The 16,402-nt window shown below is 43.8% G+C and overlaps 1 protein-coding gene across 1 annotated transcript; it reads right to left on the bottom strand.

Annotated features, from left to right (window-relative positions):
* Positions 1–511: 511 nt before the first annotated feature.
* Positions 512–16,136, bottom strand: arxa (aristaless related homeobox a). The gene is made up of 5 exons (XM_020508743.2): positions 15,728–16,136; positions 14,671–15,232; positions 12,334–12,379; positions 10,135–10,466; positions 512–2,053 (listed from the first exon to the last, which is right to left on the bottom strand). Exons 1-5 carry the CDS (start codon positions 15,912–15,914, stop codon positions 1,792–1,794), a joined length of 1,389 nt encoding a protein of 462 aa, XP_020364332.1. The 5' UTR covers positions 15,915–16,136; the 3' UTR covers positions 512–1,791.
* Between the last annotated feature and the right edge of the window lie 266 nt (positions 16,137–16,402).

The raw sequence follows: 16,402 nt of genomic DNA, 5'->3' as shown, positions 1-16,402 counted from the left end.
GACTGTACTCCCGTTCTCAGCTCCTCACACTCACAACTGAATTATTTTCATTTCTGGTGAGCCTCTCCTTTTAAATGAAACTTGAAAACAATTTAGATCCGTTTTGGATCTATTTCCAAACTACTTTTAAATTGTTAAATTATGGTAATATTCTTTAACATTAATGTAAGTCCTGCAATTTAATAAGCAATTACTTATAATAAAGGTTATTTTGATATAGACCTATATTATATGAAATTCTATGATAGTGGGTCTGAATATTTCTCATAATTCAAGGAAATGTGATGAATGTAATTCCACGTTTAATCATTAAAACAACCTCATTGGATCTAACTCTTTATGCTATAATTTTACAATTCCTTTTCAAACATAGAATGGATTCATAAAATAATATTGTTTTGAGGCATTCATTATAATATTATTTATAAATATGCAAGACAACATCAGTTTATTCATAACAATTTTATTAATAGTTCTATAATTCTATTTCACCATTTTTTAATTCCTGGGCATTTGTCAGTTCTATAAGGGGTTTAAATAATAATCTAAAGCATATTTCATTTCACCACTTTCATTTATTCAATTCTCTTTTTTCCATCTATTATTAAACCAGGAAATGTAGACAATCACTTTAAACAAGTAAAAATAAATCCTGCCCTGCACTCAATCTGTTGTGGAACAGTTTTGACATAAATAATCATCTAAAAACCTATGATATTCCATAAACACAGGGGAATTTTACACAGGGACACATTCATACTCATAAAACACTACACCAAGTGCAACTTCTCAAAACATTGTCTTTTTGAAATATACAAGGCTCTGTTTTGAAAATCATCCTTTTTTGTTTTGTTTTTCATTTTTACAATAATATTTACAGCAGTTTACTTTCTTTCTCACACAGTTCAGATATAAGAGACACTGGATAGAATCTAAACTTCACTCCATTTGTCCTTTAGTGAAACTCAATTAGCTGAACATTTGTAGATTTTCTTCCAATAACTCTTCCAGATGATAATGTAAGTATCAGTGAAGACAAAAGAACAAACTCGATGCAGGTTATTGAGCCAGCAACAGGTTGGGTTGCAGAGGAGGACAGAAAGGTCTATGGACAGGTTGGTTGCTTTGGCTTGGATGGAGACCTCCTCAGACTGCTATGGCACTGAGTTCATGTGGTCCAGACAAATGCCACAGTCTCCACTGTTCCTAGTTCTGGTTCATTCTTTCTCTCTCCCCGGAGTCGAGTGAGCGCGCATGTGTGTGTGTGTTTGTGTGTGTCCAACCAGCAGGTAGTCATGGAGTTTACCCCGCTGAGATCGTAGTTTATATCTGTCACAGAAAAGAAAGTGGACTTTGTGAACCAGGAAGCATGAGCTAGAGATGGGTTATCACTATGGAGGTGTGTGTGTGTGTCAGATTCTGGACGAAAGGGCTCTACAGCTAAAGGTTACGCTCATCCAGGAGACCTGGAAGAGTGGGGGGGGGGGGGGGATGATGCTCTCTCTCACACACACACACACACACACACACAGCGCTCTGGTTTGCCAGTGCTATTTGAATTTGGTCGTGCTTTTTGTTTGAGGGTAAGAGGTATGGGGAAGGGGGGGGGGGCTGTTGGGAAAGGAGTCTTCAGCCCAGAGAGGATCAGGGTTTAGGAGACAGAGATCAGGGGTCAGGGTTGGATCCATCCACCACTCCTTTCCCAGATCTGCAGGGATTTGAGAGGTGGGGAGGGCGACCGGGGATGGACAGAAGCTTAGGAAAGAGAGTGCTGGGTGGGGTAACAGCTGTTCAGCACACCTCCTTCCCAGGAGCTCCACTGGGCAGGATGTTGAGCTGGGTGATCTGAGCAGAGTGCTCTTTAGCCTTCAGCCTCAGAGCTGCAATACTGGAGGCCCTGCGATCCGCTGCAGCTAAGGAGGAGGGAGAGGAGGAAGAAGGTTCGGAGAGGACTGGCGGAGGGTTGGAGGGAGTCTCGACGGGCGGGGCAGGCTGGCGGAGGAGTGCAGCGGCGGTGGAAGCACTGGTCAGAGGGCCCATACTGGAGAAGAGCCTGAAAGAGAAGCAGGGATGACCGATGAAGGGATGGGAGAAAGAAGAGAGCGTTAGACCAGAATGTCAATGGCTTCTCCAGGTATTTGCAATCACCAGCATTTTTACACCAGTGCAGAAAAAAAGGATATAAGAAGAGGAAGCCACTTTAGATTATTGAGATACATGCCATGTGTTTGGAGTGTGTGTCTGTTTTGGCACCTCCGCTAACAGCTTGGTTGTCAGCATCACACTGTCAGCTAATTACTATCAACACTGACATGAATGCACACCAACATAGTCTCATGAGCAAAACACCCCAAGCAACATTCAGGGCTGAAAACGAACATCCTACTGAGACCAACAAAGGTAGAGGTCAGGGGGACCTGCTCTGTCTACGTAATAGTACTGAGGATGATGGATGCTGTTGGTCACCAGTGTAAGGTGGTGGTATAGGATACAGTATAGGTGTGAGATGGTGTTATAGGATAAAGTACAGGTGTTAGATGGGGTTATAGGGTATAGTACAGGTGTGAGATGGTGTTATAGGATAAAGTACAGGTGTTAGATGGGGTTATAGGGTATAGTACAGGTGTGAGGTGGTGTTATAGGGTATAGTACAGGTGTGAGGTGGTGTTATAGGGTACAGTACAGGTGTGAGGTGGTGTTATAGGGTACAGTAGTGAGGTGGTGTTATAGGATACAGTAGTGAGGTGGTGTTATAGGGTACAGTACAGGTGTGAGGTGGTGTTATAGGGTACAGTAGTGAGGTGGTGTTATAGGGTACAGTAGTGAGGTGGTGTTATAGGGTACAGTACAGGTGTGAGGTGGTGTTATAGGGTACAGTAGTGAGGTGGTGTTATAGGGTACAGTACAGGTGTGAGGTGGTGTTATAGGGTACAGTAGTGAGGTGGTGTTATAGGATACAGTAGTGAGGTGGTGTTATAGGGTACAGTACAGGTGTGAGGTGGTGTTATAGGGTACAGTAGTGAGGTGGTGTTATAGGGTACAGTAGTGAGGTGGTGTTATAGGGTACAGTACAGGTGTGAGGTGGTGTTATAGGGTACAGTAGTGAGGTGGCGTTATAGGGTACAGTACAGGTGTGAGGTGGTGTTATAGGGTACAGTACAGGTGTGAGGTGGTGTTAAAGGGTACAGGTGTGAGGTGGTGTTATAGGGTACAGTATAGGTGTGAGGTGGTGTTATAGGGTACAGTAGTGAGGTGGTGTTATAGGTTACAGTACAGGTGTGAGGTGGTGTTATAGGGTACAGTAGTGAGGTGGCGTTATAGGGTACAGTACAGGTGTGAGGTGGTGTTATAGGGTACAGTACAGGTGTGAGGTGGTGTTAAAGGGTACAGGTGTGAGGTGGTGTTATAGGGTACAGTATAGGTGTGAGGTGGTGTTATAGGGTACAGTAGTGAGGTGATGTTATAGGATACAGTACAGGTGTGAGATTGTGTTATAGGGTACAGTACAGGTGTGAGGTGGTGTTATAGGGTACAGTAGTGAGGTGGTGTTATAGGGTACAGTACAGGTGTGAGGTGGTGTTATAGGGTACAGTATAGATGTGAGATGGTGTTATAGAGTACAGTACAGGTGTGAGATGGTGTTATAGGGTACAGTAGTGAGGTGGTGTTATAGGGTACAGGTGTGAGGTGGTGTTATAGGATACAGTACAGGTGTGAGATGGTGTTATAGGGTACAGTAGTGAGGTGGTGTTATAGGATACAGTACAAGTGTGAGGTGGTGTTATAGGGTACAGGTGTGAGATGGTGTTTTAGGGTACAGTAGTGAGATGGTGTTATAGGGTACAGTACAGGTGTGAGATGGGGTTATAGGGTACAGGTGTGAGGTGGTGTTATAGGGTACAGTACAGTAATGAGGTGGTGTTATAGGGTACAGGTGTGAGGTGGTGTTATAGGATATATTACAGGTGTGAGATAGTGTTATAGGATACAGTACAGGTATGAGGTGGTGTTATATGGTACAGTAGTGAGGTGGTGTTATAGGGTACAGTAGTGAGGTGGTGTTATAGGGTACAGTACAGGTGTGAGATGGTGTTATAGGGTACAGTACAGGTATGAGGTGGTGTTATATGGTACAGTAGTGAGGTGGTGTTATAGGTTACAGTACAGGTGTGAGGTGGTGTTATAGGGTACAGTAGTGAGGTGGTGTTATAGGGTACAGTACAGGTGTGAGGTGGTGTTATAGGGTACAGTAGTGAGGTGGTGTTACAGGGTACAGTACAGGTGTGAGATGGTGTTATAGGATACAGTACAGGTGTGAGATGGTGTTATAGGGTACAGGTGTGAGGTGGTGTTATAGGGTACAGTATAGGTGTGAGGTGGTGTTATAGGGTACAGTAGTGAGGTGATGTTATAGGATACAGTACAGGTGTGAGATTGTGTTATAGGGTACAGTACAGGTGTGAGATGGTGTTATAGGGTACAGTAGTGAGGTGGTGTTATAGGGTACAGTACAGGTGTGAGGTGGTGTTATAGGGTACAGTATAGGTGTGAGATGGTGTTATAGAGTACAGTACAGGTGTGAGGTGGTGTTATAGGGTACAGTAGTGAGGTGGTGTTATAGGGTACAGTACAGGTGTGAGGTGGTGTTATAGGGTACAGTATAGATGTGAGATGGTGTTATAGAGTACAGTACAGGTGTGAGATGGTGTTATAGGGTACAGTAGTGAGGTGGTGTTATAGGGTACAGGTGTGAGGTGGTGTTATAGGATACAGTACAGGTGTGAGATGGTGTTATAGGGTACAGTAGTGAGGTGGTGTTATAGGATACAGTACAAGTGTGAGGTGGTGTTATAGGGTACAGGTGTGAGATGGTGTTTTAGGGTACAGTAGTGAGATGGTGTTATAGGGTACAGTACAGGTGTGAGATGGGGTTATAGGGTACAGGTGTGAGGTGGTGTTATAGGGTACAGTACAGTAATGAGGTGGTGTTATAGGGTACAGGTGTGAGGTGGTGTTATAGGATATATTACAGGTGTGAGATAGTGTTATAGGATACAGTACAGGTATGAGGTGGTGTTATATGGTACAGTAGTGAGGTGGTGTTATAGGGTACAGTAGTGAGGTGGTGTTATAGGGTACAGTACAGGTGTGAGATGGTGTTATAGGGTACAGTACAGGTATGAGGTGGTGTTATATGGTACAGTAGTGAGGTGGTGTTATAGGTTACAGTACAGGTGTGAGGTGGTGTTATAGGGTACAGTAGTGAGGTGGTGTTATAGGGTACAGTACAGGTGTGAGGTGGTGTTATAGGGTACAGTAGTGAGGTGGTGTTACAGGGTACAGTACAGGTGTGAGATGGTGTTATAGGATACAGTACAGGTGTGAGATGGTGTTATAGGGTACAGGTGTGAGGTGGTGTTATAGGGTACAGTATAGGTGTGAGGTGGTGTTATAGGGTACAGTAGTGAGGTGATGTTATAGGATACAGTACAGGTGTGAGATTGTGTTATAGGGTACAGTACAGGTGTGAGATGGTGTTATAGGGTACAGTAGTGAGGTGGTGTTATAGGGTACAGTACAGGTGTGAGGTGGTGTTATAGGGTACAGTATAGGTGTGAGATGGTGTTATAGAGTACAGTACAGGTGTGAGATGGTGTTATAGGGTACAGTAGTGAGGTGGTGTTATAGGGTACAGGTGTGAGGTGGTGTTAATAGGATACAGTACAGGTGTGAGATGGTGTTATAGGGTACAGTAGTGAGGTGGTGTTATAGGATACAGTACAAGTGTGAGGTGGTGTTATAGGGTACAGGTGTGAGATGGTGTTTTAGGGTACAGTAGTGAGATGGTGTTATAGGGTACAGTACAGGTGTGAGATGGGGTTATAGGGTACAGGTGTGAGGTGGTGTTATAGGATACAGTACAGGTATGAGGTGGTGTTATATGGTACAGTAGTGAGGTGGTGTTATAGGGTACAGTAGTGAGGTGGTGTTATAGGGTACAGTACAGGTGTGAGATGGTGTTATAGGGTACAGTACAGGTATGAGGTGGTGTTATATGGTACAGTAGTGAGGTGGTGTTATAGGTTACAGTACAGGTGTGAGGTGGTGTTATAGGGTACAGTAGTGAGGTGGTGTTATAGGGTACAGGACAGGTGTGAGGTGGTGTTATAGGGTACAGTAGTGAGGTGGTGTTACAGGGTACAGTACAGGTGTGAGATGGTGTTATAGGATACAGTACAGGTGTGAGATGGGGTTATAGGGTACAGGTGTGAGGTGGTGTTATAGGGTACAGTACAGTAATGAGGTGGTGTTATAGGGTACAGTAGTGAGGTGGTGTTACAGGGTACAGTACAGGTGTGAGATGGTGTTATAGGATACAGTACAGGTGTGAGATGGGGTTATAGGGTACAGGTGTGAGGTGGTGTTATAGGATACAGTACAGGTATGAGGTGGTGTTATATGGTACAGTAGTGAGGTGGTGTTATAGGGTACAGTAGTGAGGTGGTGTTATAGGGTACAGTACAGGTGTGAGGTGGTGTTATAGGGTACAGTACATGTGTGAGGTGGTGTTATAGGGTACAGTAGTGAGGTGGTGTTATAGGGTACAGTACAGGTGTGAGATGGTGTTATAGGATACAGTACAGGTGTGAGGTGGTGTTATAGGGTACAGGTGTGAGATGGTGTTTTAGGGTACAGTAGTGAGATGGTGTTATAATGTACAGTACAGGTGTGAGATGGTGTTATAGTTTACAGGTGTGAGGTGGTGGTATAGGGTACAGTACAGGAGTGAGGTGGTGTTATAAGGTACAGGTGTGAGGTGGTGTTATAGGGTACAGTACAGTAGTGAGGTGGTGTTATAGGGTACAGTACAGGTGTCAGGTGGTGCTATAGGGTACAGTACAGGTGTGAGATGGTGTTATAGGGTACAGTACATTAGTGAGGTGGTGTTATCGGGTACAGTATAGGTGTGAGGTGATGTTATAGGGTACAGGTGTGAGGTGGTGTTATAGGGTACAGTACAGGTGTCAGGTGGTGCTATAGGGTACAGTACAGGTGTCAGGGGGTGTTATAGGGTACCGTACAGATTTGAGGTGGTGTTATAGGGTACAGGTGTGAGGTGGTGTTATAGGGTACAGTACAGGTGTGAGATGGTGTTATAGGGTACAGTACAGTCTTGAGGTGGTGTTATAGGGTACATGTGTGAGGTGGTGTTATAGGGTGCAGTACAATAATGAGGTGGTTTTATAGGGTACAGTACAGGTGTGAGATGGTGTTATAGTGTACAGTACAGGGGTGAGATGGTGTTATGGGGTACAGTACAGTAGTGAGGTGGTGTTATAGGGTACAGTACAGGTGTGATGTGGTGTTATAGGGTACAGTACAGGTGTGATGTGGTGTTATAGGATACAGTACAGGTGTGAGGTGGTGTTATAGAGTACAGTACAGGGGTGAGATGGTGTTATAGGGTACAGTACAGTCTTGAGGTGGTGTTATAGGGTACAGGTGTGAGATGGTGTTATAGGATACAGTACAGGTGTGAGGTGGTGTTAAAGGGTACAGGTGTGAGGTGGTGTTTTAGGGTACAGTATAGGTGTGAGGTGGTGTTATAGGGTACAGTAGTGAGGTGATGTTATAGGATACAGTACAGGTGTGAGATTGTGTTATAGGGTACAGTACAGGTGTGAGATGGTGTTATAGGGTACAGTAGTGAGGTGGTGTTATAGGGTACAGTACAGGTGTGAGGTGGTGTTATAGGGTACAGTATTGGTGTGAGATGGTGTTATAGAGTACAGTACAGGTGTGAGATGGTGTTATAGGGTACAGTAGTGAGGTGGTGTTATAGGGTACAGGTGTGAGGTGGTGTTATAGGATACAGTACAGGTGTGAGATGGTGTTATAGGGTACAGTAGTGAGGTGGTGTTATAGGATACAGTACAAGTGTGAGGTGGTGTTATAGGGTACAGGTGTGAGATGGTGTTTTAGGGTACAGTAGTGAGATGGTGTTATAGGGTACAGTACAGGTGTGAGATGGGGTTATAGGGTACAGGTGTGAGGTGGTGTTATAGGGTACAGTACTGTAATGAGGTGGTGTTATAGGGTACAGGTGTGAGGTGGTGTTATAGGATATATTACAGGTGTGAGATAGTGTTATAGGATACAGTACAGGTATGAGGTGGTGTTATATGGTACAGTAGTGAGGTGGTGTTATAGGGTACAGTAGTGAGGTGGTGTTATAGGGTACAGTACAGGTGTGAGATGGTGTTATAGGGTACAGTACAGGTATGAGGTGGTGTTATATGGTACAGTAGTGAGGTGGTGTTATAGGTTACAGTACAGGTGTGAGATGGTGTTTTAGGGTACAGTAGTGAGATGGTGTTATAGGGTACAGTACAGGTGTGAGATGGGGTTATAGGGTACAGGTGTGAGGTGGTGTTATAGGGTACAGTACAGTAATGAGGTGGTGTTATAGGGTACAGGTGTGAGGTGGTGTTATAGGATATATTACAGGTGTGAGATAGTGTTATAGGATACAGTACAGGTATGAGGTGGTGTTATATGGTACAGTAGTGAGGTGGTGTTATAGGGTACAGTAGTGAGGTGGTGTTATAGGGTACAGTACAGGTGTGAGATGGTGTTATAGGGTACAGTACAGGTATGAGGTGGTGTTATATGGTACAGTAGTGAGGTGGTGTTATAGGTTACAGTACAGGTGTGAGGTGGTGTTATAGGGTACAGTAGTGAGGTAGTGTTATAGGGTACAGTACAGGTGTGAGGTGGTGTTATAGGGTACAGTAGTGAGGTGGTGTTACAGGGTACAGTACAGGTGTGAGATGGTGTTATAGGGTACAGTAGTGAGGTGGTGTTATAGGGTACAGTACAGGTGTGAGGTGGTGTTATAGGGTACAGTACATGTGTGAGGTGGTGTTATAGGGTACAGTAGTGAGGTGGTGTTATAGGGTACAGTACAGGTGTGAGATGGTGTTATAGGATACAGTACAGGTGTGAGGTGGTGTTATAGGGTACAGGTGTGAGATGGTGTTTTAGGGTACAGTAGTGAGATGGTGTTATAATGTACAGTACAGGTGTGAGATGGTGTTATAGTTTACAGGTGTGAGGTGGTGGTATAGGGTACAGTACAGGAGTGAGGTGGTGTTATAAGGTACAGGTGTGAGGTGGTGTTATAGGGTGCAGTACAATAATGAGGTGGTGTTATAGGGTACAGTACAGGTGTGAGATGGTGTTATAGTGTACAGTACAGGGGTGAGATGGTGTTATGGGGTACAGTACAGTAGTGAGGTGGTGTTATAGGGTACAGTACAGGTGTGATGTGGTGTTATAGGGTACAGTACAGGTGTGATGTGGTGTTATAGGATACAGTACAGGTGTGAGGTGGTGTTATAGAGTACAGTACAGGGGTGAGATGGTGTTATAGGGTACAGTACAGTCTTGAGGTGGTGTTATAGGGTACAGGTGTGAGATGGTGTTATAGGATACAGTACAGGTGTGAGGTGGTGTTATAGGGTACAGTAGTGAGGTGGTGTTATAGGGTACAGTACAGGTGTGAGGTGGTGTTATAGGATACTGTAGTGAGGTGGTGTTATAGGGTACAGTAGTGCGGTGGTGTTATAGGATACAGTACAGGTGTGAGATTGTGTTATAGGGTACAGTACAGGTGTGAGGTGGTGTTATAGGGTACAGTACAGGTGTGAGGTGGTGTTATAGGGTACAGTACAGGTGTGAGATGGTGTTATATGATACAGCACAGGTGTGAGATGGTGTTATAGGGTACAGTACAGGTGTGAGGTGGTGTTATAGGATACAGTAGTGAGGTGGTGTTATAGGTTACAGTACAGGTGTGAGTTGGTGTTATAGGGTACAGTACAGGTGTGAGGTGGTGTTATAGGGTACAGGTGTGAGATGGTGTTATAGGGTACAGTACAGGTGTGAGGTGGTGTTATAGGGTATAGTAGTGAGGTGGTGTTATAGGATACAGTACAGGTGTGAGGTGGTCTTATAGGGTACAGTAGTGAGGTGGTGTTATAGGGTACAATACAGGTGTGAGGTGGTGTTATAGGGTACAGTACAGGTGTTAAGTATACAAGTTTATGAAAGTAGAGGTACCTATTGTCTCACCTGCCGAAGGTGGGTCCCATGAAGGCGGGGTGACGGAACATAGCGGCTGTACCCAGGAATGTTCCGAGGCCCAGCGGTGTCCCTAGGTGCTGGCCTGAGTGGTTGCCATGGGGATGAGCTAGACCAGGAAATGCAGCTGCTGCGGCAGCAGCAGCTGTCCAGGCAGACTCTAGGACAGGGTGAGGGTGTGGGGGAAAGGGACCGCCATCCAGGTAGTGGCTGAGGGGGTGGGCGGCTGACAGGGGGCCAGGGAAAGGGAGTCCAGAGGGGTGCGTCTGGACACCTGCCTTTTCACGCTTACGCCACTTAGCACGACGATTCTGAAACCATACCTATAGAGAGAGAGAGTGGGAGAGAGGCCAGAGGTTAGCTAACATAGAAATACGTAGGCTACATTTAATTTTGTATAGGTTTATTAGATTGAGTGAATAGATACATTTTAGCAGAATAAAACAAAGGTGTCTGCCTATGCTGGCTTCCTACAAATTGATCATGAGAAACATGAACAACTTTGGAGCGATATAAGGTGACAAGGTTATTTAGGCAGCTGCCTATATTTGGAAGACCGGGAAACCCTTGCTGTGCCACATCGAACCTGCTCGAGCACAAGCTCCTGTGTAAACGGAAGATCCCATCGCTCTGGTTCATGAGGTGACAAACAGGCAGAAAGTCAGCGGTAATTACACAAGCACTAAAACCCGCGCTCCCTCATGGTCCGTTAGTCTAAAGTTCGCTAATTAAAATCAGTTCCCCCTGCAGTCTGACTGATAGACTGAGATCGGTGTGGCGCGCCGTAATTAAGAACCGTGTTAACAAAAGATGGGGAGAATAGCAGCTGAACAGAGTCCAATAACAATTAATGCGCTTTAAATTAAATTCTTCAAAATGTTGAACAAGTCATTTCCAAAGGGTATTTAACTTTCCCACGCCCCCCCCCCCCCCCCCCCCCCCCCCCTTGCCTATTGCGCTGCTGAAACAGGGGCTCTAACAATGGAAGAAAATGTCAACAGTAAGAGAAAGTGAACGATATTAGCCCTGCGCGCACACACACACACTATTCCGTTTGAAGCTGTTTAGCATTACACGGCCCCTCGGGAATGTACGAGTTTTATCACCTCCCGATGGCGCCCGTTAAGTGATTTGTTCACCTACGGTCCAGCGAAGGGACATCTGTTGTTTTATACCGGCCGTAACCCCGGATGGAGCATCGCTGTGTTTGAACTGTCTCTTTGGTTATGAGCCCTGGGCTAATACATGCAAGCCACGCTCTCTATGGAGAGATAGGAGAGGAGTGGAGATGGGGGGGGGGGGAGCAAACACCTTTAATGGCCCCTCATTCGCTCCAAGTGCAAAGCATCGGATCAATGCGGCTCTATTGCAATCACAAAATGAGAAATCAAATAGCATTATTCTGCAGCCACCCCTTTCTCCCCCTCCCCTCTCCTCTTTTTCTCTCCATCTCCATCTCCCCCTCCCTCTCTCTCTCTCTTCCTCCCTCTCCACCTCATACACCTCCTCTCTCTCTCTCTCTCTCTCTCTCGTTCCGGCGATGGTAATTCAAACACCATTTTCTCCCTGAGAATAGCTCGTGTTTGCTCTTGGACTAAGTGCGCTTTTATGAATCGTCCGCGTCCGCTTAATTACCGTTAAAACGTCCCTCGGTGCATGTAATAACTTCCAATAACAGGATGGAGCTTCGCTACGAAGCGATTGGGGTCATTTAACACATTTCAGGGTAGTAAATCACTCAGACCCTCATAAAGACTTTTATCCATAGGCTACTGCTAAAGGCCTGAACTTGTGCCAACTTTATTGTATGCGTCATGTCAACACAAAAAAACAGCAAATAACGTAGGAATATTGGGAAATACTAATAATTATAGAGTTAGTAAAATTATGATTCTATGAAGGTGTAAATCTGAAGATGCTTGGAAATTATGTTAGGCCTACATTGTATAAATATGCATTTGCCGTTTTTGATTATTATAACAAGACAAAGGCCTAATAATAATAAAATAGGAATTGTTTCATTACATACTCTAAGCCTAAGTGGTACTGGCCTTTATATTCGTTTCTAATTTGGTAGCCTATTTATTTCAATAACCTATTTGAAATGTTTAAGTGTTATTATATAACCATTTTAGTTGAAAGCGACAGTCAGCCGTAATTGCAGCAATAAAACGTTAAAAAGCCACTTACTTGGACGCGCGCCTCGGTCAGATCCAGCCGCATCGCAAGCTCTTCTCTGAAAAGGCAAGAAAATAGGTTACCGTTTTTGATCGAGAACTCGAATGTTTTTTTTATCTCTCCCGCACCCGTAACAATACAAGAAAATAGTTATTTTTTAGACACCGAAAACCCACAGAGAAACGACGGTCCTTTATGCTATTTTCCTTACGATGGTTTGAGGAAAATTGTCAGGGTGATTGTATTGTAATCTGTCTTTTTTCCCCATAATAGCTGCCTTATACAATGGCTTTCTTTAGAGTCAGTGGAACAACATAATGGTGGAATTTGGAAATAATGACATCCAAACTATCACAAAGACATCATGCGCTTGGCTGAAATAGAAGTCTATACATACACAAATTGATTACCACAATTTCGCCTTAGAAATAATAAACGCACAAAAACATCGATCAACAATAGAATATTTATTATTTGGCTCATGTTGCCATTGTTAAATAATATTTTCCAAATCCCCGTTTAAAACATATTTTCTATTCCTTATCTTGATCGTGTTCGACAGATGATTTACCTTACTGAAAGTGATAGGCTAACCCGTCTGTCTGCTGCATGCATGAAAAAAATTGACATTCTGAAGCCTGTTGTACATTTCATTATGCATAGTAATATTCCATTCTGTAATAGTACAATTATAATAAGATAATAGGCTAATGAGAAAAATCTAATCTCAAATCTAAATATTCAACTCTACATGTGGTGTCCTGAAAACACATAGGCCTAGCTAGAATACATTTACTTTTACAATAATATTAGGTTTTCATTAATGGTTGAAAAAAATACTTACATTTGAAATTCCCTTAAAGGCCTACATTTTGTAGTCTATTGCATCAAAAAAATAAGTAGGACTTACTCGTGTATAAAAAATGTTTTAAAAAACGTATCTAGAGGCAGGTAGCCTAGAAGTTAGAGCGTTGGGTCAGTAACCGAAAGGTTGCTGAATCGAATCCCCGATCTGACAAGATAAATAGAGATAAATCGGTCGTTCTTCCCCTGAACAAGGCAGTTAACCCACTGTTCCCCGGTAGGCCGTCAATGTAAATAAGAATTTGTTCTTAACTGACTTGCCTAGTTAAATAAAGCTTACATTTAAACGTTTACTTTTATTTTTATGTTTTATTTAGAGCAGCCAGGGCAGTGACTTACTCTCAATTCATTAGTCAGAAGAAAAACTATTGCATTCCATGACGTGATTGTGGAGCCAAACATAATGAGTCTGAAATAGAATTATATGCTAGTAGCCTATGTGTAGCCTTAACAAAAATGAAAAAATAGACACGATTTAATATTTGACACTGCCAAAAACATTATTTGCCTTTAATTGTCAGGAACAGATGATTTGTGTGAAATACTGTTTTCACGTTCTCTGTTCTCTCGAGATGCGTAGCCTAGACCTTCAGCTAATGAATGAATAAAGAAAGAGTTGACGTGCGCGTCATCGTGTGTGTGCATGTGTGTGGGTGTATGTGTGTGTGTGCGTTTTATACTCTTGAGCTTGGGCAGGCTCAGAAACCTACATTTCGTTGAATAGATCAGCAGTGCGCGCGGACGAGCTGCCACCAGCTATTTTTCCATATGAGAATAATATCCATATCGCCGATAACAATGAGATTAGGTAAATGTGACAAAACGGATTGGTTCTCTCACTTTAAGCTATTGTTCTGCCTTATGTAAGGCACTGATTCGGCTACAAGATAGGTGTCAACTCACCAGTCTCGAATTATAGCTGGGTTGAATTACCTAAGTGGATAAAAAGTGGACTGTTTTCTAGGCCTACTATTTATTACATAAATAAATAGTGACGATAAAGTGTTTTAATGTTGTTACCACAAACATCACAATTAAAATATAGGCATCATAAATGACAAGGCATGTTTGACCGCATGTTATAAAAGTTGATACACCATTGTATGATATATCAGATTTGTGACATTCTTTCACATTATTCTGAGTTATATGTTTGCCTCTGGTAGTTTTATTTCAGGCTCTGTAAAGATAAAATAATGTTATATTTTCCAACTTCAACTATTCCATTATTATTATGATTATTATTATTACTAAAGTAGGCACACTGCTACTTGTTGTTCGTTATGTAGCATACAACTAATGAGGCTTAGACGAAAAAAGTGTAACGTGAAATAGAAACGTCTATCCAAAACGTGCATTTAACGAAATGTTGTCATGGTCGGGTGACATTGTTGCAGGTGTTACAACAATGATGGCGTTAATGTTAGGGATGTTGCATATGAATGAATACCTGCGTTTGTGCTGTAACTGTAGACAATACTGTACCTGGTGAAGACGTCGGGGTAGTGTGTCTTCTGGAAAGCCCTCTCCAGCTCCTCCAGCTGATAGCTGGTGAATGTAGTCCTGTATCTTCTTTGCTTGCGTTTTAGCATTCCTTCCTCCGAATCACTGCCTGCCGACAGACACACGCTGTCCTCGCCGTCCCTCACGTCTCCATCCCCGGCGTGGAGGCTCTCCCTCTCGTCGTCCTTCGGGGAGAGACCCATCGTCTCCCCGCAGCTCTCCTCCTCTTTTCCCGCGTCCTCGTCAAACTTCATCGACCCTAACTCGCCCAGCCTTAGTCCAGGCCCATCTTCCGGCCCTTCAGTGGGACTCTGGCCTCCCTCTCCCCGGATCAGGGACGCGTTCTCCCGGTACGATTTGCTCCGGCTGATGCTCACCTGTGGAGCCTGGATGATTTTGAGGCTCTCACAGGCTTGGTCCACCAGGAGCCTCTCCTTGTCCAATTTCTCCCCTATGTCATGAACTAAACCCCGGCCGTGGTCCAGGTACTTCCCCCCTGGTCCGTAGAGCCGGCGCATCTTTGGTGGAAGGTGCATGTCTGTGTCTAGGGATAGGGGATATTTAGTCGAGCCGATAGTGAGGGTGTCAAAGGTATGGAGAGGATGACGAGACATGTGTAAGTGCAGGAAAAGCAAATGGAGACCGGAGCGCAACAAGGCGCATAGTCCAATGCAAAGTTATGCACAATGCATTAAAGTGAGAATGTTTGAATACACTTGAAAATGTATTATTTCTGTCTACAATTGCATGCACATTTGAGTAGCCTATGTATCGTATCAACGATCAAGTTGACAGATATCTTATTTTCCACTGTCGCACAACCTCAGACACTTTTAAATCTGATGGACCATTATTAGCAAATGTTTACTTCCACTTTGCAGTCAGCTGTAGCCAATGCTTTATGTTGATGGTTTATTATCATGTTATAAACACACACCGTTATATTGCCTATATTCCATAACCAAAACATGTAATTGGAGCATGCAGCAACCCTTTCCCAAGTTGGAGAGCCATGTTTTCATGAGCGGGGTTGTCTTACCTTCGGTCTGCTTGTCGTGCTCCTGTCTCCCGGGTAGAGCTGTCAAACTTTGCGCCCCTATCAGCCTGACTTTACAGGGGCTCGGTCGGCCCAGAATACTGTCTATACAATAGGAGGAGAGCAGAGTGGGCGATTTACTCTTACATTCTCCCCGGTCGTGGATATCTTCTTCGAACTGACTAGTCATTTTGATCTGTTTAGTGAAGCGCTTATTTGACAGGAGAGCGGCAGTAGCCTAAATATGATCCTCACTCACCCTCCCTCACTCTCTTTCCCTCACTCTCTCAATTTCCCTCTCTCTCTCTCCCTCTCTCTCTCTGACGTTCCGAGATTGTTCCTCTCACTATCCCTCCCTACCCACCGTTAATGACAGAAACTGTTGGCTGGCTCAAGCCCCGCTCTCCGCGTGTTCGCATTGACGTGTGTTATATCCCCTGATTGGCTCGCGTCGGGGAAAGAGAAGCTTTATATATTTTAGCTGTTAAACTTAATTTTGGAGAAACGGAGAAAAACAAAGCTTGCGGTGGAACCCGGTTCCGATGGATTGAACTCAGTATTCGATTTTCCTTTTGGATTTCCAAAGGATATTGTAGGCCTACAAATAATATGCTGCTAATAATAATTATAATAGCCCAACAATAATAATAATAATAATTACAACAACAACAATAATAA

The sequence above is a fragment of the Oncorhynchus kisutch genome, linkage group LG18, assembly GCF_002021735.2.
Source record: "Oncorhynchus kisutch isolate 150728-3 linkage group LG18, Okis_V2, whole genome shotgun sequence".
NCBI lineage: Eukaryota > Metazoa > Chordata > Actinopteri > Salmoniformes > Salmonidae > Oncorhynchus > Oncorhynchus kisutch.
This window is presented reverse-complemented; position numbering and strand designations above follow the sequence as displayed.

Excerpts from the sequence above, each read along its gene's own strand:
- arxa (XM_020508743.2), bottom strand. The coding sequence starts at position 15,914 with ATGACTAGTCAGTTCGAAGAAGATATCCACGACCGGGGAGAATGTAAG. Across the intron at positions 10,467-12,333 it reads TGACCGAGGCGCGCGTCCAA|GTATGGTTTCAGAATCGTCG; the intron begins GTAAGTGGCTTT and ends CTCTCTCTATAG. Across the intron at positions 2,054-10,134 it reads ATGGGACCCACCTTCGGCAG|GCTCTTCTCCAGTATGGGCC; the intron begins GTGAGACAATAG and ends CTTCTCTTTCAG.